At 42.5% G+C, this 20,947-nt stretch overlaps 1 protein-coding gene and 2 long non-coding RNA genes across 3 annotated transcripts; 1 reads left to right on the forward strand and 2 right to left on the reverse strand.

Annotated features, from left to right (window-relative positions):
- The first annotated feature begins 304 nt into the window (after positions 1-304).
- On the forward strand, positions 305-17,424 carry fam131ab (family with sequence similarity 131 member Ab). The gene is made up of 4 exons (XM_061828162.1): positions 305-398; positions 2,239-2,421; positions 14,301-14,432; positions 15,008-17,424. The coding sequence occupies exons 1-4, from the start codon at positions 329-331 to the stop codon at positions 15,634-15,636; spliced, it is 1,014 nt and encodes a 337-aa protein (XP_061684146.1). The 5' UTR covers positions 305-328; the 3' UTR covers positions 15,637-17,424.
- On the reverse strand, positions 10,752-15,144 carry LOC133505168 (uncharacterized). The gene is made up of 2 exons (XR_009796165.1): positions 14,971-15,144; positions 10,752-14,414 (listed from the first exon to the last, which is right to left on the reverse strand). It is a non-coding gene; the product is annotated as an uncharacterized LOC133505168 (long non-coding RNA).
- Positions 15,213-18,925, reverse strand: LOC133505167 (uncharacterized). The gene is made up of 3 exons (XR_009796164.1): positions 17,837-18,925; positions 15,433-15,576; positions 15,213-15,351 (listed from the first exon to the last, which is right to left on the reverse strand). It is a non-coding gene; the product is annotated as an uncharacterized LOC133505167 (long non-coding RNA).
- Positions 18,926-20,947: the final 2,022 nt, after the last annotated feature.

Here is a 20,947-nt window from a genome sequence, read left to right on the forward strand (position 1 = left end):
ATTGTCTTCAGTTAAAGAAACAAACAGAAGTGTATGTGTGTGTGCGCGGCGGGGGGCATCCGAGGGTTGGTGGCCCTCTTCGTTAGTGGTTGTCCTGGCCGATGTTGAGATGGGAAAAACTGCACGAATGGGATGCAGATTCTCCATTCTCTTTGATGTAATGAACAGGACAAAAAAAAAAGGAAGACAAACTGTATTATCTTCTGAGTCACCACACAGAGCAGTCAGCTCCATTGCATTCACACTGAGCTGAAAGAGACGGTCCTGCGCCCCTCTGAGCGATGCTGTTTTCTCATCCTTCCAGGTGAATGTTGATGACACCACAGAAATGTTACCAAAATCAAGGCGAGCGTTGACCATTCAAGAGATTGCAGCGTTGGCGCGATCCTCCCTACATGGTGAGTTCAAATGTATAAATGGCGCTTCCGCACACATATACCTATACTATACTATAAGTAACATTTTAATATTCTCAACTGTGATGCAACGTCAGTTTTATAGTCTTCTTCTTTTCCTTTCGGCTTGTCCCGTTAGGGTTCGCCACAGCGTGTCATCTCAGATGAACACATTTTCATTTGGCACAGTTTTACGCCGGATGCCTTCCTGATGCAACCCCTCTACATTTTAGCTGGGGAGAGAAGCTTACAGCACCTGGTATTTCCAGGCGGTCTCCCATCCAAGTCCTAATCATCGCCAAACCCGCTTAGCTTCCGAGATCTGACGAGATCGGGCGTTCTCAGGATAGCGTGCCCGTAAGCATGCCAATTTTATCGTAAAATATGACAATTATTTGTGTCATTCTCATTTACTTTCATCACATGTAAAGCAGGGCCCCTTCTAGGATCCGAGTTCTAGAATTTCCAGGGATTCATTTTAAGGGTGCTTTATCATTCAAAAAATGGGGCCGTCTGTAAACTATTCGGACGCACCTCAGTTTTAAAATTGTCACATCTACATGACACAACACCTAACTTTTCTCAATCAAATTCAAACATGGGACTGTGGTTTTGTCTGATCACTTGAATTATTTATTATAGCTATTAACATTTTCATCTACTGTAACTCCTACCTTACACTATAAACAATGTTAGAGGAAATGCAGCAAAAACGAGGACCAGTAACAATAACTGTGCATTGGTATTGCGTGATTGACGTTAATAAGTCTGGCACATATCATATTATAACCAGGGATTATTGTTGGTGCAAACCATTTTTGAGGCCATTGGGGGGGGGGGGTTATTGTTGTTGTACAAAAAAATTACAATATGACCAAGTACTGTAGTTTTTGAAAACAATTTTTTAAATTTAATTTTAGGGGATCTTCAGCACCCATGGCCATAAAATAGGCTAGAAAACCTATGGGTGTAAAATCAATGTGACAAATGCAGAGCGAGACTGCTGTTTGTGACTAGGAGCGGAGTCGCTTCACATTAAACAGCTCATGGACGTCAACTTACTGTCTCTTTTATTTACCCTATATTCTATGAGGGGCCAAGAAAGAGATCTCTAAGAAGTCATATTTATGGTTTTTATTGTCAGACTTCTTTTCTTCTTTACCGTGAACATTTTATCTAATTTAAAAATTGGAGAACCCTAACAACATTTTCATTTTGAGTTTCCATTTTATTGTCACATGTAGTTTTCACGTTGTAATGACAACACCACATTTTAACGAGTAGGAAATGCAGTAACATAATCGGGCGCACAGATGCGCAAACACACTGAAAATATTAAAAGTGCACCAGGTTCAGATGTGTCAGTGTGCATTTGTGCATCAAACATTTTCTTTGTGTGCGTGAGGGGGGAAGGGGAGGGGGGGTGATGTTGGTAGCAGACCAGTAGATGCCATTCAAGTATCAAAATTTTTTTTCTGAACGTACATGTATGTACTGTACTGGAATCACCTTATGAGCTCATTAGTTTCCCCCTCAGTTCAGTTACAGCCATGAGGGCACAATGTGCAGACGCTACGTTTCCCCAGAGAGTTGTAAACCTTACTGGATCTCTGCTGTTGGAGACACGCTATGTACCTAGCTTCCCGCTAATAACAGCCCAAGTCTGCTGGCTCACATCTTGTTCTTCTGGGGGCTAAGCCTCCCCATCTATAAATCATAATGATGCCACTGCCGATCACACATTTCCCACATGCCAGGAACCGACAGTGACCATTAAAGTTGATCAAGTGAGGTCTGTGGGTTACGTGCACCCCGAACATAAGCCGTAATGTTTGCCTCATAGGTATTTCGCAGGTAGTGAAGGACCATGTGACGAAGCCCACAGCCATGGCCCAGGGCAGAGTAGCCCACCTCATTGAGTGGAAGGGATGGTGTAAGCCAATGGAAACGCCTGCAGCCCTGGAATCGGACTTTAATTCTTACTCCGATCTCACCGAGGGAGAGCAGGAGGCCCGCTTCGCTGCTGGTAAGAAGACCACGTTTGTGGTTATGCATTTTGCTATGTTTCACCCAACAGCTCAAATAGGAATCCACCATAAGAGAGCTTTTCACAGTGATCTCATTGCAGTGTAAAGGCATATGAGCCTGGAGGGGGCTTTGGAACAGGAAGTGCAAAAGCATCCTAAATTATGTAGGTGGCCACCAACAAGATTTAACAAAAACACAACATACATAATGACTAGTTCCTAGTTTTTAATCCCAACAGGGATCACACCTGCACATTGCAAGTCTTAAAAATGAACCACAGCAGGATTATAGATCCTGAATGACTTTCTAGTATAATCTAAATCCATAAGAACTAATCCATCATGACTTGCGTAACATGCAACCGTAGTAGTAGTGTTGTTGCCTTCAAATGAGCAGCATCTGCTTGGCTGTTGCCATGTAAGCAGTTTTGCAAATGTGCAGCGTCCAAGTTTGAGTTCTCGGGAGCTGCAGAATCAAATCTTCCCCAAATACATAAAAAGATAAATAAATGAAAACCCGAGTAAGGCTAAGTTGGTTTCTGTGTCCTTCCCTTTGTAATCAAAGTGCAACAAGTAGAACCGAAATAACAACAAACCTGATTACGACTGTGTAATGTCAGACGTTATCACTAAACCTGGTTGATACTCATTTCCGTTCATTTCTTCTTTTCCTTGATTTATTCCTTTGAATCCATTATCCCCACTTTCACACTCCGATGTCTCTGACAGACCTCTATTTATTTATCTCATCCTTTCATCCATTTTTCACCCCATCTCCACCGCCACTTGCTTGGTTGCTCCCCGCAATGCAGACTCTCAAGGTTAATTTGCTCAGTAAGGTTTTGCTCGTGGCGTGTACCACAATGACTGAGCGCTTTTTTTCCTTCTTTGTTCTCCTCCTCCATCTTACAATTCACAACACTTTTCCTCTTCACTGGTGTTTGTTTCCTGAATTGAAACAAATATGAAAAAAAGACTTTTTACTTGCTTTTTTTTTTTATAAGCAGTTGGTCCCAAATATTGATATCAGAAAACCAAATAAATGTTAAGTGACCTGCTTAGTGATTTAACAACGTCTCCGATACATTTTCATCCCAATCCCCCGATGATAAATAATTATATTTTAAGGTTCCTGTCTCACTGAATTTCCAAGATGCCAAGTGATGGACAAAGAAAGCTTTTTCTGAGGATGGTTACCGTATCTTCTGTAAAGTCCAGAATGACTTTAGAAATAACAAAAAGTTGGTTGTTTAACGTCACACGTGATGCTTGGGCAGTCATTTCGAACTACAGTATTCGAATACAGGCTATGAAAAGTATTATTTTTGGTATTGATTTTTTTTCCTTAAAATGCTTGTACTGTGTAGTCAATATCATAGCAATAGTTAAAATCTGCGCATCTTAAAAACAGCATGTATTTTTGAGCCATTAACGTTTCATCGTCAAACAGAGCAAGTCGTTTTTAACACTTTGTATCAGTAATATTTTGTTAAATCAACAGACCTATATAAGGACTGTCCAGTAGCATAAATTTGTGAAAATGGGAGCTTTCCATCCAAGAATGAGTATTTTTAAAATGTCCCTCCGAACTGTAGAAATGCAAATATGCCCACTTTAAAGGCTTCTGCAATGAAAATAAACCTTTTTAACGTTGTTTTATGAACTTCGAATGGCTCTATGAGAGGGGTGTTCAACACATATTTCGATTCTGTTAATAATCAAGTCATGAGTCACTGATGGTGCAGTGGCACGCACACCCGGCTTTGGTGCGGACAGCGTGGGATGGGCTCCCGCTCAAAGATGGTGTTGATATCTGCCCCTGCGACTGACTGACGACCAGTTCAGGGTGTAGTCCGCCATTTGCCCGAAGTGAGCTGGGAAAGGCTGAGGCTCTTCTATGACCCTTGTGAGGATACACACCCTAGGAAATGGATGGGTAGATTAATAATCAAGTCATCCAGATGAGCATAAAACAGGATGTGGTGAGCCCTGCTACCTTGTCAACAGTCCACTTGTAGTCTGGTGATGGAGTCACGTGGGTGGCTGGGCACACTGTGTAAATGTCAGTTAGCATGTAGTTATGTTTTGTGTGAAGCGTGACCATGTTTATGGGAAATGGAAAACATGATTGAAGGAGCATGTTTGTTGTAGGCAAACTAAGAATTTAGATTCCGCCCCACCACCAACAAACACATTTACAGGCATATCCAGTTAATCCTGCATAGCTCTTCACATGTACGCATATTCATGTAGCAGTGTGTACGTGACAACAACTGTTTGACCAAGTGTTGGTGTGTGTTGATCTGACTCAATGCCAGACAGCAAGAGTGAGAGAGCTAATCTGTGAAAGAACAAATGTGTGCCGTCCTGTTTCTGCAGATTGGTGTGGCACCTCTTTATGAGTTTCTGGTACACATTAGAGGAACAATACAGAGAAAGTAAACGCGGCCTCCCGTGTTTGAGGGGAATGCTGTATATACACAAAGAACACTGTAATAGAACTGTATACAGGGAGTCCTTGGGTTACGTTGTAAGTCATATTTCACCATGAAAGTCAGAATTTACATCAAAATACTTAGTATCAAAAAACAAATACATTGAAATAAACAAATAAGATGCTGTACTTACCATTACTGCTGAGTGGTGGTTGGAGAAGAAGAAGGGGAGGCTCTGCTTAGCTATTGTGAAGGAATCTGGTCCTCAATTCATAACGTAAGTAGCCTCTCCATCTCATCTTGTATCAAAGAACGTTGTTTTGTGATCACTGTATCCGACATAGGAACGGAACCCTTCACGTGTGCTAAAATAAGGGCTTTGTCTTTAATATTTGTCACCACGGCCGACCAACTGAAGCCTAGCTCTTTACCGATGTTTTGGTGTCTCTCCTTTTGCTGATCTTTTTATGATCTTGATCTTAATTTCCATGGTAATGAATTTTCTTTTGGCTGCAGAAGCATTGCTAAAAGACACAGCTTTCTTCTTTAGGGCCGTAATGTCTAAAAAGGAGGGCGAAAAATGCGAAGGTACTCACGGTGCACAAACACGGACAAGCATTATGCACATTATCTAGACAAAATGGCCGACGGGGGACGTGCGTTGTAAAGCCGAAACATTTTCAGTCGAGACAGTTTTAACTCTAGGACTCTCTGTACTACTGTGTATGTCGCATTGGATTTGCAGCGCCATATTGAAAGGTGACAAAAATGTTACAGCAGGATACGCAGACCCTTTCCAAAAAATAGGAACGTCATCCAAATGTTTATTTCCATAATTCCACTCAAAAAATGGGAACACAATTTTCGTTGAGTTTAGGTCTGACAGCTGCTTTTAACACATTTTTGGGTGCAGAATCCAGAACTGATCTAAATTTTTTTCCCACCTTATGTTTTTGGACAAAGGCAAAGAAAATATATACCTATGTAAATAAAACAGTAAGATGGAATACTTATAAGCGTTGACAACAACAACAACAAGAAAACAGGAGAAAATGAAATAGAACTTACTGTACAATGGTATACCCATGGTTACAAAGTTAAGTGAAAAGCCAGCACAAATCCTCTTAATTCCAAGTATTTATTTGTTTATTTTTACATAATTTGGTGTTCCAGCTCATGAAACCCATGAAATCAGGAATTCCCCAAAAAATTAGAACACTGTGAAGAAATCAGAACAAATTTTGCCGGTCATCAATGTTTTAAATTGAATGTCCCACACTAATTGAGTACTAAACTCAAAGCATGTGCACAGGGTTCCCCAGGTGTAATGAATTTCTTCCAATTTGGTTCAACTGTCTCAGTCCCGCTTAGTGATGGTGTTGGTATCTGCCCTGCAACTAACAGGCGACCAGTTCAGGGTGTAGTCTGCCTTTCACCCGAAACTATCTGGGATAGGCACCAGCACTCCCGTGCCCCTTGTAAGTATAAGCAGCTTGGGAAATCGACATGGACTTGGGTTCAATATGAGGAAGACGTCAGACTTGAGAACTAGGTAGAAAACCATCATTGATACCTTCCATAGGATGGGCAAGTCACAAAAGTTCATAGTGTAGCTCAAGAGGCTGCCTGTTCAGAGTGCTGTGTGGGGGTGGGTGGGGTTTGCTGGTGTTTCAGCCCTCCTTTCCCATCCCCTGCTTTGAAAAACTTAAATTGTTCATGAAACATTTACTTTGGTGTAACTTTAAATAATCTACAAAAGCCATTGCCTAAATCCAGAAATTGTTTATATACTTGACATTTTACTCTGTTTGTCCTTGTGGTTGTTAACCTGGCTTTGAAGGAACCCCAGAAGGTTCAATGTGTCAGTCTCAGAGGTTCAGTGGTGATCAAGACACTCACTGTTTATGTGTGTGTCCATTCCATTCACCCCAGTCCTATGATTGACATCCACATCACTTGGCCATTATATTTGGTGTCAAGATATTATAGCTAAGAAAGCTTTGGGATACTCATGCCGTTTGTTTCAAATCATTTGAGATCTTATCCTTTTCTTGGATATGCTTGCAAATCATTAAAACTAACCCTAAAAAGCAAGAAAAAGAATAAACATTTTGTGAAAATGAATTGAGATGAGGCGGCCCAGTGGTGCAGCTGGTGAAGCGTTGGCCTCACAGTTCTGAGGTCCCGTGTTCAATCCCGGACTCGCCTGTGTGGAGTTTGCATATTCTCCCCGTGCCTGCGTGGGTTTTCTCCGAGCACTCTGGTTTCCTCCCACATCCCGAAAACATGCAACATGAATTGGACACTCTAAATTGCCCCTCGGTGTGATTGTGAGTGTGGTTGTTTGTCTTGATGTGCCCTGCGATTGGCTGGCAACCAGTTCAGGGTGTACCCTGCCTCCTGCCCGTTGACAGCTGGGATAGGCTCCAGCACTCCCCGCAACCCTTGTGAGGATAAGCAGAAAATGGATGAATGGATGAATAGATGGCTTGGATGGATGGAATTGAGATGAGGAACTTGTCTGGAAGGTTCCCTCTCTCAGGCTCAACCTCAACCCAACAAGATGAGACAGAGAGTTTTCCCACAAAGCCTTCTTTCTGTTTAAGGTTTTTTTTTTTTCCGAGACAAAGTTTTTCCTCCATTGCCAAGTGCTTGGTCATGGCATTCAGTTTGTTTTTTGTGGTTTGAGTGAAGTGCCGCGACAAAACCTCGATTGTGGAATAAAATAAAATTGTAAACATCACGTTGATTTGCTGTAAATAGTCAGAGTTCCATTTGTGTTTTATTGGATCGACTCTTTGAAGAGTGATTTTATGTCAATTGGTCCATTAGTTCCTTTTGTTCCCAAATAAAATATAGACTCCACTTTGAATTGGAAAAAAAATATTTTATTTTTGTAATTATGAAGGATTCAGCAAATGCCCATATGAAACATGTGGGGTTCAATACCTCCAACAAGGTTAAGAAGTATCATTGATGTTCTTTCCCCTTATAAGAATTCATATCCTTCTTAATTTTTTACTTTACTTGTAGTATTGTTAACTTAACCTTTTCTGTGCAGCTCTCAAACCTCGAAGGGCGGCCATGGAGGACTATATGCGCTGCCACCTTTGCGATCTCTGTTCACACTCATGGCTGTGGTGATTTTGAGTGCTCCAAAAACACTTTTCTAGTGTGTGTGGGCCATCGCCACTACTGTGATGCGTTAAATGCAGAAGATCCATTTTGTTGAAGTGCAGATGAACGTTTGAAAAAATTTAAAGTGCCTATCCCAGCTGTCAACGAGCAGGAGGCAGGGTACACCCTGAACTGGTTGCCACCCAATCGCAGGCCACATCGAGACAAACAACCACACTCACAATCACATCTAGGGGCAATTTAGAGTGTCCAATTAATGTCGCAGGTGGCACATTTTGAGATGTGGGAGGAAACCGGAGTGCTCGGAGAAAACACATGCAGGCACAGGGAGAACATGCAAACTCCTCATAGAGAGGGCAGGGATGGAACCCTGGACCTCAGAACTGTGAGACCAACACTCTTTTGTATCAATGTGCCGCCCAGAGATAACAGAAATCGTTAAAACTATTTAAAGGAGACATTTTCATTTATGCATCGCTTATACAAGGAATTTGTCTCCAGTAGTTGCAGCCACTCTAGTACGACATACAGAACAATGACAGACTAAACAATGATCAGACGAGCCCAAAGCTGCACACGGAATAGCGTGGTACAAATTGTTCAACGTGGTACAGCAGTGATCTAAAATGTTGTTCTCCATGGTGGGACAGTCATTGTGCTGCATGTATTGAGGGAATTTGAGGTTGAGTTTCGCATCTAAAGTTCCCAATAATATTGACGGGTAAATCTCAGAATCAGACTCAGCTTGAACAGTCAAGTATGTAAGAACACACAAGGAATTTCTCTCCGGAAGTCTGTGCCTTCCTGGTACGACATTCAGAACAAACAAACTTACGAGAATAAAGAGCAAGAAACATTCAGTTCATAGAAACGATTCCTTATAAGATTCATAGATGTGTAAGATGCAGAGTCTTCTTCACTTAGAGCAGTTAAGAGCCCCACATTATGTTAAGCTTATACAGGATCCCTTACCCTTACCCGTTCGCAGTTTCCGTTATAGACCAGTGCAATGACAATTGTGTAAAGGGATAAGTTTAAAGTGTGTTAGTCTCGAGCAGTGGTGGTCAATCTGTCGATCGCGAGGCATGATGGCATGCCCCCCCAAAAAAAAGCCTATCATCCATCTCTTAGCTTTATTCAGGTGTGGCAGATACGTTGATCACACACATATAAAGGCGCGTTGTAGCAAGCCTGCCTCCTATTTATAGTCTCTCTTTTGCTTTCTCCACGGCAGTAGTGGTGATGTGTGTGCCCCCCCCCCCCACACCGTTGATAGATCACGAGGCTGGCTGCTTGAAAAGTAGATCTTCGAGTAAAAATATGTATATATATCTATACTAACACTGATTTGACCAGCAAGATGTGAGGGTGTGTCCCAGCAATAGTGGAGGGGAGAATATAGTCAAGGTGATCAAGAATTTATTGACTTAATTGCGAGAGGGGAAAAAAACTGTTTGAATGCCTGCTAGTTTTGATTGTCTGAAGGAGCTGGAAGAGATGGTGGCCAGGATTTGGAATGTCCAAAAGGATCCTGCCCGGTCTGGTCCCAGTCCGAGTGGTGTGCAAGTCTTCAATGGGTGCGTGGGGTGGTACTGACAATCCATTTAGCGGTTGTGATTGTCCGTTGCAGTTGGAGTTTGTCCTTTTTTGTGGCAGCCCCAAACCAGACAGTGATGGAGGTACACAGTACTGATTGGATGACCGCTGTGGAGAACTGTCTCAGCAGCTCTTGTGACAGGCCGTGCTTCCTCAGAAGCTGCAGGAAGTACATCCTTTGCTGGTTTTTTTTTCAATGTTCGTCTCCCACTTCAGGTCCTGTGAGACTGTAATTCCCAAGAACTTGAAGGTCTCAACGGTTGACACAAGACAGTTGGACAGCGTGGGGGGGAGCTGTGGTGAAGGATGCCTCCTGCCCTGGCAGGATATAAACACCGGAGATTGATTGTGAACTTCTAAAGTGTACTTTGTACAGTGCGACGGCTATCGAGGTCTGGAGTTGTTTGGAGGTGATATATTAGAAATAAAGGTTAGTGTGTTTCTTGCTTTACTAACAATGCTATTCTACCTAAAAGTGGCGAAATGCCTCAGTTTTTTCTTTAAAGGCATACATAGCCATACATACATACATACGTACATACATACATAAAACATGCATACAACATGCATAGCATTTTTGTATATTTGTGGTGTGATTATATTAGTAAAAGGTGGAATAGGTCACTGAAGGTCTGCGTCTGAAACTCACCACTCGCTACTTCAATACAGTACAAAGGAGAATGAAAAGCAAAAAAGGAGAATGAAAAGACACACAATCAGGATAGTGGATGTGAGAAAGAATCAGAGACAAAATCAAATGCAACACTTACCAAGCAAAAAGTTCTTTTTTGGAAAGGCTGTCTTTGAGGATACAAAGAGGAATGAGGGGAAAGGTGGAATAAATCTGAAGTCCTTTGTGAGAATGCAGACTTAATTGAGAATCAAGGCAGCAGGCTGGGACATATTGACTAGGCAGTAGAAAAGAAAATGAGTTGCAGGCCGTGCTGATTTCTAGAGAGATCGAGGATGTGTGCATGCAAGTAGAATTGCAGCAGGCATGGGGGAGTGATGGGGTGTGGAATGACAGCAAATGATGGATAAACGAGAAATGACAGGAACAGAACATGATGGCGCGGAGAAATTGGGATCGTTCAACCTGTCACGAAGAGACAAAGAGAGTCAGGGAGATGCGAGGAACAATGCAATGAAACAAAAGCCAATGGAAGAAATTGGTTTTATTGTGAGAGGCAACAGGAAATGGTTCACCGTTGAGGGGACAGTTCTGAACAATGCAGCACAATGGTAGAATCACCCACAAACTCCCAATCGTGCATGAGCACTTTTACTCCACTTTGGTACAATTTTAATGTTTCTTCCAACAGATTAACAACAGCCTATTCTAAATTGAAATACATTAATAACTATTTGCGAGAGGCAAAAAAATACCACAAACTTGAATATTGCACACAAATGTGATGTGTAATCTGATCTACTAACTACAGTGAAGAAAATAAGTATTTGAACACCCTGCTATATATCAAGTTCTCCCAATTATAAATCACGGAGGAGTCTAGAATCTTCATCACAGGCTGATGTCCACTGTGAGAGAGATAATCAAAAAAGAAAAATCCAGAAATAACAATGTATGATTTTTTAACATATTATTTGTGTGATGCAGCTGCAAATAAGTATTTGAACACCTGTCTATCAGCTAGAATTCTGACTCTCAAAGACCTGTTAGTCCGCCTTTAAAAGTCCACCTCCACTCCATGTAATATCCTGAATCGGATGCACCTCTGTGAGGTCGTTAGCTGCATAAAGACACATGTCCACCCCATACCATCTGTAAGACTCAAACTTGTAACATGGCCAAAGAGCTGTCTAAATACACCAGAGACAAAATTGTACAACTCCACACGGCTGGAAAGGGCTACAAAGAAATTGCTAAGCAGCTTGGTGAAAAAAGGCCCACTGTTGGAGCAATCATGAGAAAATGGAAGACGCTAAGCATGATGGTCAGTCTCAAGCAGAGTGGCACGCCATTCAAGATATCACCTCGTGGGATCTCAATGATCCTTAGAAAGGTGAGGGATCAGCCCTGGACTACACGACAGAACTTGATCTGAAAAGAGCTGGGACCACCGTTTCCAAGGTGACTGTTGGTAATACACTAAGACGTCATGGTTTGAAATCATGCATGGCACAGAAGGTTCCCCTGCTTAAACCAGCACATGTCAAGGCCCGTCTTAAGTTTGCCAATAACCATTTGGATGATACAGAGGAATCATGGGAGAAAGTTTTGTGGTCAGATGAGACCAAAACAGAACTTTTTGGTCGTAATTCCACTAACCGTGTTTGGAGGAGGACGAATGATGAGTTCCATCCCAAGAACACCATCCCTACTGTGAAGCAAGGGGGTGGTAACATCATGCTTTGGGGGTGTTTTTCTTCTCATGGGACAGGACGACTGCACTGTATTGAGGAGAGGATGACCGTGGCCATGTATTGTGAGATTTTGGGGAGCAACTTCTTTCCCTCAGTCAGAGCATTGAAGATGGGTCGCCAAATTGCCAAGGAACTTGGTGAAAAAAGGTTCACAGTTGGAGCAATCATTAGAAAATGGAAGAACCTAAACATGACGGTCAATCTCAATCGGAGTAGAGCCCCATGCAGGATATCACCTCGTGGGGTCTCAATGATCCTAAGAAAGGTGATGAATCACCCCAGGACGACATGACAGGACTTGGTCAATGACCTGTACAGAGCTGGGACCACCGTTTCCAAGGTGACTGTTGGAAATACGCTAAGACGTCATGGTTTGAAATCCTATCATGAATGGCACTGTAATTGCAAACAAAAGGCTACTGTACCAAATATTAACATTGGTTTTCTCAGGTGTTCAAATACTTATTTGCAGCTGTATCACACAAATAAAAAATATTTTTTATAATTGTATAATTGTTTATGATAATTATTATTATTTTTGGATTTTTCTTTTTACATTATCTCTCTCACAGTGGATATGCACCTATGATGAAAATTTCAGACCCCTGCATGATTTGTATGTGGGAGAACTTCCAATATAGCAGGGTGTTCAAATACTTATTTTCTTCACCGTAGGTGCACTCAGGATTGTGTCTGCATTACTGGTAAAAGTGTCACGCAGTTTCTTTTGTGCGATCAGGTGGAATCGGTGCAAATAGATTATTTTAACACACTAAGTGATCTATCATCGCCAAAGAAGAATTGCAGTGGCTGAGTTGGCTTCTTTCAATACGGTGTCTTACAGGCAGGTGGAAACCAACACCACAAGGTGCAGGCAAAATTAGAGGCAACAGGGAGAATGGCTCTTTATGGTTCTTAGAAATGTACGAAAGAAAAATTAGATTTCATTTATCCAAGCAATAAAAAATTGGAGCTTGCTGGCTGAGGAAGGAGCCATGTCATATCGTCAATAACAAAAGTCCTTTCAACTGCATTTTCTTATGTCTGGGTCATTTCAGCAATTGGTCCTGTACTCTTCTAAAGTAGTTTTTGGGTTTGCTTTCCAAAGTTTTCGATGCAATGTTGTGTAGAATGGGCAGAGTTAGGACTGCAGAATATGTATTGTTTGAGCATCGTCATCGCGACGTACGTGTGCGCAATGCAAATATTGTAGCGTCCCGCAATGTTGCTTGCTGTAAGGACCTGCAGTGAATCTTTTGGAATATTGATCCACGACCATCAGAGAGCTAATAAATTGCGGTAAATTATAACCCCTTCAAAAAAAACACACTGACTAACCCAGCTATATTCTTATTTTCTTGTATGCCAAATATTAATGAGGACTCGGGAAACATTTAGACGGCTCCATTCCCTGTAAAGGTTTTCCGAATGTAATAAACGAATGTCTGTTACAAAAGATTACACTTGGGGGAGAGGGAAGGGAGAAGCTACGGCATTATTCAAGGGACAAACTTCCGGTGTACATACATCATACACTTCACATAAAATGTTGAATGAACAAAGATGACCTTGCTTGCTGCACATCCCAAAAGAGACTGAGTCTGAGAGAATGAGTGAGTCCAAAATTTCCTTGTAGACTTGCACAAAACTCATGACAAAAAACTTCATGGACCTTCGGCTGCGTCACGGACTTTCCAACTGAGGTACTGTAAATGACTTGTAGAGTCAGTGTCGTATGTCAAATTGCATGTGCACCAACAAAATACTCCATACTCTTATGTATTCCATAATGGATAAAGGATTTCCATATGAATCTTATGGACCTATCAAAATTCTTCAGTGAACCACACATTCGGAGGGAACCAGCTACTAGATGGTTTGATTAGTCTTTCGCCCCTATACCCAGGTCGGATGACCGATTTGCACGTCAGGACCGCTGCGGGCCTCCACCAGAGTTTCCTCTGGCTTTCCCATTCATTTTTTTTTGTAGGAGGAAAAAACATCCACATCCACAGAGAGAACATGCAAACCCCACACAAGGAAAGCCCAGGGTGAGAATGGAACCACTGTGAGGCAGACATGCTCACCACTTGTGCACCGTGCTCCCGAGTATTCTACGGGCATGTGTAATTGGGAACAAGCATATCCCAAGCTACGAGAAAGAATGGAAGAACGATTGTGCATCGGCTGTAACGGGAATTAATGACTGTACTTTGTTCCTGCCTGTCAAAAAGAGCTGTGTAACATGGACACACAGGCGTTGCCGTGCCTTCTATGTGTTTGCTCGCACGTGTACCTGACAAATGTGGACTGTGCGTTTGCAGGTGTCGCAGAACAGTTCGCCATTGCCGAGGCTAAACTGAGGGCCTGGTCGTCAGTAGATGGCGACGATTCCAACGATGACTCATACGATGAAGACTTTTTGCCCGCCAACGAGCCTGCAACACAGAGCACAGGTATTCAACCCCCCTCCCCCACACTGCCACTTCCTGTCCTCATCAGCGTCCATCCAGCTGTCCCTCTGCATTGTTCTGTGTCCCACTGCCCCACTTTTCATCTGCCTGCAACATTTTTTTTGTTCCTTTGTGTAATATCGTCTTCCAACTTTAAGATGATTTCTTGTACTGTAGAGGCAGTGTATGTCACACGATGTGTGGCCACAGCTACGTGGTGTGTGTTTAGCAAAGCTTTCATCCTGATTACATTCAGCCATAACTGCAGATCACAACACCCCGCTCGGTGTTCCCCACGTATTTTCAATGAGAAATCTGCTTGAGGTCAGCTTCAAGGCAAGTTACATTCAAACCTGACTTGACAGTCACAAAGACAATCATCTGGAGTTCTAGTAGTTATTTAATGGGAGCCCTTTGTTGTTGTTTTTCCGAACATTCTGTTCATAAAAAACTGAAAAAAAAATTAAAAACATTCTGTTCATTCATTTGCTGACTCCCATCTGTGTTCTGAAAATCTCATTTGAATTCAAATTCTCCTCACTATTGGTCATGCTTGTAATGTGTTTCCGTCCTTCCAGATGTGCCGTCATATCCTCTGTACTTAAAAGACCTGATCCACAGTCAGCTTTGTCAACACCTGGGCCTGCGTGGGCCGTGCAGCGAGGGAGGGGGCGGAGGAAGCGCCAGGGAGCCGTCCCCCACAGCGGGCTCGCCGGAGACTTTGTGCTCCAGCTTGTGCAGCCTCGACGAACGCCACCCGCTCTTGCGCGACCTGAGCGGCTACCGCGAGGGACACGGCAACGCCGCCGAGCTGGCCGCCAAAATTCTGTCAGCGCTGCAGGGAGGGGAGGAGCTTCTTCTGACCCGATTTCAGAGGGGGGCGCAGATGGGGCCCACTGGGAGGGACTGTGGTTTCCATAGCCTAGGGGGGAGCAGGCTTGGCATCAGGCCTGGCGGTGGTCAGGAGTCTCCTGCATATTCTATGTCATACTCTGAGACATACCTGTCCCCCGGAGAGGATGACGACACGCCCTGCAAGGACTACGAGGCCACCTTATGCCAGGCGGAGGCCAATGCGAAGGAGTTTGCGCCAGATTCCGAGCCTCGCAGGAGGATGTCCGATGTGGCCTCTTCAGGGGTCGTTTCGCTTGATGAGGATGAAGAGGAGAATGAAGGAAAAGATCAGGGCAAGTCAATAGACCAATGATTCCTCTGACCTCAGTGTTACTTGACGCTCTTTTTTTTTTTTTTTTTTTTTTTTTAAACACCCTCTATCGTGAGGCCAATGTTTGATTGTTTACAGTGGACCCCGCATACTTGCCGTTGGGCACTCGTGAAATCATCTATTTTTTTCCCTTTTTTTTCTAGGAGGAACCAAGACTGAAAACGTTGTATGTCCCCGCTTATTTAAGATTTTGGTTGGGATTAAAAATAAAAACAAAGAGAAAATGCAATTATAATAGCTGTCAATTGCTTGATCTTGATCGATTTTTGCTATTCGCACTCCGGCCGGGTCAGGTCAGGTCAGGTCAATATCTTCTGTGGATAGCAGAGGTCCACTGTATTCCTCTTCATCATCCATCCGTCTTTGCCTTACTTGCAAAATTCCAAGCCCATTTGATCATTTCTCAAGAAACTCGTTCAATGCATCAGCTTTCTCTCTTTTTTTTTTTATTTGCAAGCGTCTAAACAATCTTTTTCTGTGCATGAGAACACGAGTTCTGGACTTGCTACGGTGGCCATGGCTCAATTACCACTGCGGGTTTGACGCTCACAATTACAGGCACCACTCTCACCTGCACTGAAAACTTTCCCAAAAACGAGAGCACGGACACAATGACTGAGTCCAGAACTCTCAATTTTTCTTTGCATGTTTTTTTTTGCAAATGCTGAAGTTGACGGTCCCATCCGAGCACGGTTTGTAACCTCAACTGCTGTGTATGACGACCCCCCAATCCCACGCCCCCTACCTCCACTCTCACCTACCCTTTGCAAGAGACAAACTAGAGCATCCTTTTTGGGCATGGCTTGCTGAGTATGCCAAACGACTTATTTCTGTTACTACCAATTATAAGCAAATGCTACAATGTCTTTAAAGTGACAGTGACCATATCTTGAATTGCTAAAGAAAAAAAATATCACAAAGGATATGAAAGAAATGAAATGATTTTGTTGTACTAGTTTTCTATCACTTATTGGTTGTTCATATTATATTTCAAATGTTATTATGATAGCTAGATTGGAACTGTGTGGATTCCTGCTTGGAAGACAGAAGAACTTTTTGAGATAAAACACACATGCACACACACACTGAGCAGCAGTGGCGACAACAGACAAGGAGAATGTTACTGAAGTGATTCTGCTGGTTGGTGATGATTTGGAAGTCAGGTTGGCTGAAAAAGACAAAAGTGTTTGTTTTCTGGGACGATATGACTTGCTTTGGACATTTTCTACATTTTTGTAACCGTCGTCTTGCTTTGATCTCTATGCCTATGCGGTGTATGTGGTTTCTTGCACGAAGCTATATTGTGTCTGTACATTTCTCCGTTTCTTTGTTATCACTGTGTGATATTGTCTACTGCAAGAAAAAAAAACACATGTGAACAAAACAGTATTTTATTTTTGATTTCAAGAGGATGCTGAGTGTTTCACGGTCATGGCCGTATGTCATGATACTCAGAAAGAGCTCGCATTTTTACTTTCAAAGCATTTTGAAACACTCTCCTCCTCTCTCAATGACTTGAGAAAAGCTTTGTACTATTCTTTAAACTTGCTGTTGTAATGTTTGCAAAAGGCACATTTCTATGATTCATGCGAGAGATCTTTTCAAGTTCTCCCAGAGGGAATGTCATTCATACAACTCAGGAAATTCAATCAGTCCACTCCATCAGCGCATCCCACCAGCATGCATTAACGCCGCTCATGTCTCCTTCCGTCTCTTTCTGTGTGCCTGTGTTAGTGTTTGTAAAGGGGGTGCCTTGCAGGCTTATTTTATTTTATTTTTTGTACAAATGTTTCACGAGCAGGTTTGGTTCCCTTTGCACGTATTCATTTGTTAGGACAGCAAGATGGGTGAGGTGCATTTGTGTGTGTGCGTGTGTGTGAACGTAAAGTATTGTAAGATGTCAGCAAACTCCTGAAGATAGCACTGTTTAATCTAACAATTCCCTTTAAACAATGTCCGGAACTGGAGTGAGAGGATGAAGTTTTCATGGTGCTGGATATTATAAAGAGTAAAGTAAAATATGTTATGGATAATGACAGCATTGTTTACTGGGGGTTAATGTTGAGAGGACAGAATGAGCCAAATATTTGGGAATCTGCATCGTCGTAAGTAAAAGCAACAACTCAGGGGGAAACACTGAAGCTGTGCCTTTCATTCTTAACCTTTCACCTCCCATCCTTACCATCACGTCGTCAAAGTCAGCGGCCTCTCGGGAGTTCAAATATCTACTTGCATCTCCTGTAGCTGCAGCATTTTGATGTCATCGTCCTTTTTGGTGACGGCTGATGCAGGCGAAGTGAGGTTGCGCTTTTGTCCGGACGTGGTGACCTGACCACACCACTGGCCCCTCCTCCTCCTCTCGCAATCTGTCAAATGACTGTGTTCTGCGGACCTCGTCCGTCTCTCTTTGTGTCATCACTCTTCTTCAAGGCCTGTGTGTGTGTGTGTGTGGTGTGTGTGTGTGTGTGTGTGTCGTGTGAGAGAGAGAAAGAGAGACAGAGAGAGACAGACATTCATTGAGCAGCGTCTTAGTGTACTACATTTTCTGCCTCATTTGTCTCATTTGACAGCTATTTGTCCTTCCAGTGAGGAACTCAGAACTTTCCCGAACACACACATCCAGTGTGCTGTACGGCCTCACCGTGGCCTCTCCCCTTATTTCCTTATCCTTCGCCATCTCCTTTTCTCCCACTCTTTTTTGTCTCCATCTTTTCATCTCTACTGCCACTTGTTCTTTCCCCTCATCCTCCTGGGTTCACAGAGGCCTCATTGTGTAACAATGAGGACTTCTAACTGCTACCTTTGCTGATAGGCATTTAGCCTGTCATTATAAAACCAACTGATGAAACTCTGATGTCTATCACGTCGTCGACAGTCTGCCTTCATTTTCTTCCTCCCGTACAAGCAGTTTAGGGAGTGATGTTGTGATGAAACAATGTTAATTTTAGAGACGGATCCAGTACTTTCGAGACGGGGTTGTTGCATACTTGATGGCCGCGATCCTTAAAGGCCACTTCAATGTGGAAACTGAATGTATGAAATTTATAGCAAAAGATCCTGGTCGCTGCATGTGACAAAACCGTACAAAAACAAACAAACAAACAACAACACCCCCCTGCCCACCCACAGGGTATAAGAAAGTCAATGAAGTTCAAATAAATGTGCTGTCCCATCTTCACCCTCACAAAGCCATCAAGTATAGCACACATCCAACCTTCAACTCCCTCTGAAATCTCAGCCTGCCTTTTTCCCCCCTTTTTCCCTCTTTAGTTATTTGCTTCCTGTTTTGGCTGAATGTAATTAAATAATCATTGCAAACTTGGATTTGATAATCTTGTTTGCTGCATCTGACATAAGTTAATAAAAATATTATTGTTCTTTGCAACAAAACATTTCCGGATGTCATGACCATTATTTTAATACTCTAGGTGGTCGCGCACCCCTTCCTTACAGTCTGCTGGGACGGCCTCCAACTCTGAACAGAATATGCAGCAGATGATGGATGCATGACTAAAGAATGCAATTTATTAGAGCGACAAGTTCCATCAAAAATGTTACGATCCTGATCTGATCATGAAAAAAACAATGAAATACAGAGACAGACAACCATCACAATGCCACTGAGTGGGAGCTGAGGGTTTGGGTTGAAATTGTTGCAAAGATTAAATAGTTGCTAGACGAGTTGCAAAACACTAATCTTAATGGCATATCCTCAAAAGAGTACAAGATGGGAAATGTTTGAAAGTCCCATCGCGTTACACGGTGACACTGCAGTAACTAAACTCTCAATTTATTTAACTATTCTTGGCAATTTGTAGCATGAAATTCACTGTTGCGAATGACAAACTGATGATCACAATGCAATTGAAAATTTGCATTTTTTCCCCCTTTTATTACAATTGTGCCATTTGAAACCCATAGACTCCATCCAAGTAGTCTAGATCATAACATTTGCTGTGATGACAATATTATCATTATTCAGTTATTACAGTAGCAAGGTGCAGCCATCAATGAGGAAGCATACCGTCAAGGTCCACACGGTAATATTGTAGTAAGTATATTTCATTTTTGCTCTGACATGGTGGAAGCGAGTGCACACACCTCCATTTGCCTGATTAAAGAGAAAAGTGACAGCACTATGATGGGAGGAGATCACACACACGCGCACACACACACACACACACACACACAACACACACACACACACACACACACACACACACACACACACACACACACACACACACACACACACACACATACGTGGTTTGATGGAGAATGAAATAAGACCTGGTACAAACACACAGCCTGTTTTTATGGCGATCAAACACCTGACAATCTGGAGTCTATGCATATGAGGTTCTGTGTTGGGGTTACTGGAGCACACCACACACAATATGGGCAAGATATTGACTGATGGATTTTTTTTTCCATCTGCATTTGGTGGTCTGTCATAGATAAATGATCATGAAAAGTCGTTGTGTGTAGCAGCCCTAAGATGACCCCCTTATAAAACGCTCACATTCACAGGTTGTAGAGTGACAGTGTGGTAACTCACAGCCCCAGCGCTCACAATATTTACAACAACTATATTAAGTGTTACCGCAGGATTGTATTTTTAATCAGTTGTATTCATTTGCTTCACTGCCAAAACACAACATTTTCTAAAACAGTTCTGTCTGTGCCATACAAAGGTTTAGAACCACTTGTATAATAACGAAAAAAGTCTCAATTACATCATCGCCTAATCAAGCTCAATGTAAATCATAGTGTCGACCCCCCCCCCAAAAAAAAAAAAAATCTCTAGTCGAGCAAGCTCTAGTGGAAAGTAAAATTATTTTGTTAATCTCCAGTTCTCATCACCTTCTGGCCTCACAGCGATTGATTGGTCGATTGAAATTGTGTTCGTGGCCCTTGGTGTTGCGCCATAGCAATCTGTAATGAATTGAGCATTTTCCAGAAACGCTTTGTCCCTCGGGTCTTCCTCCCAACCGCTCATTCCATCTGTTGTTTACCCTTAAAGGAGGTCTCGCTGTCTCTTGCCTGAGGCCCCCTTTGCAACCAACCAGAGGGCAGGGACGCAAAACAACTACCTGCGCAACTTTGCCAAAGTTTGACAACAATTAAATGACATCTTATTCAAGGGAAGATATGTTGGGCATCTTCTCCGAGACCTTACTACTGAAGAAACAAATGAGTAAGAGGATCAACATTATAAGATGGTAATAATAATCCTGTTCTTTGATGTACTGTATTTAGCACCTCATAAGATTTCATTTCAATGTTAGTTTCT

The sequence above is a fragment of the Syngnathoides biaculeatus genome, chromosome 8, assembly GCF_019802595.1.
Source record: "Syngnathoides biaculeatus isolate LvHL_M chromosome 8, ASM1980259v1, whole genome shotgun sequence".
Classification (NCBI taxonomy): domain Eukaryota; kingdom Metazoa; phylum Chordata; class Actinopteri; order Syngnathiformes; family Syngnathidae; genus Syngnathoides; species Syngnathoides biaculeatus.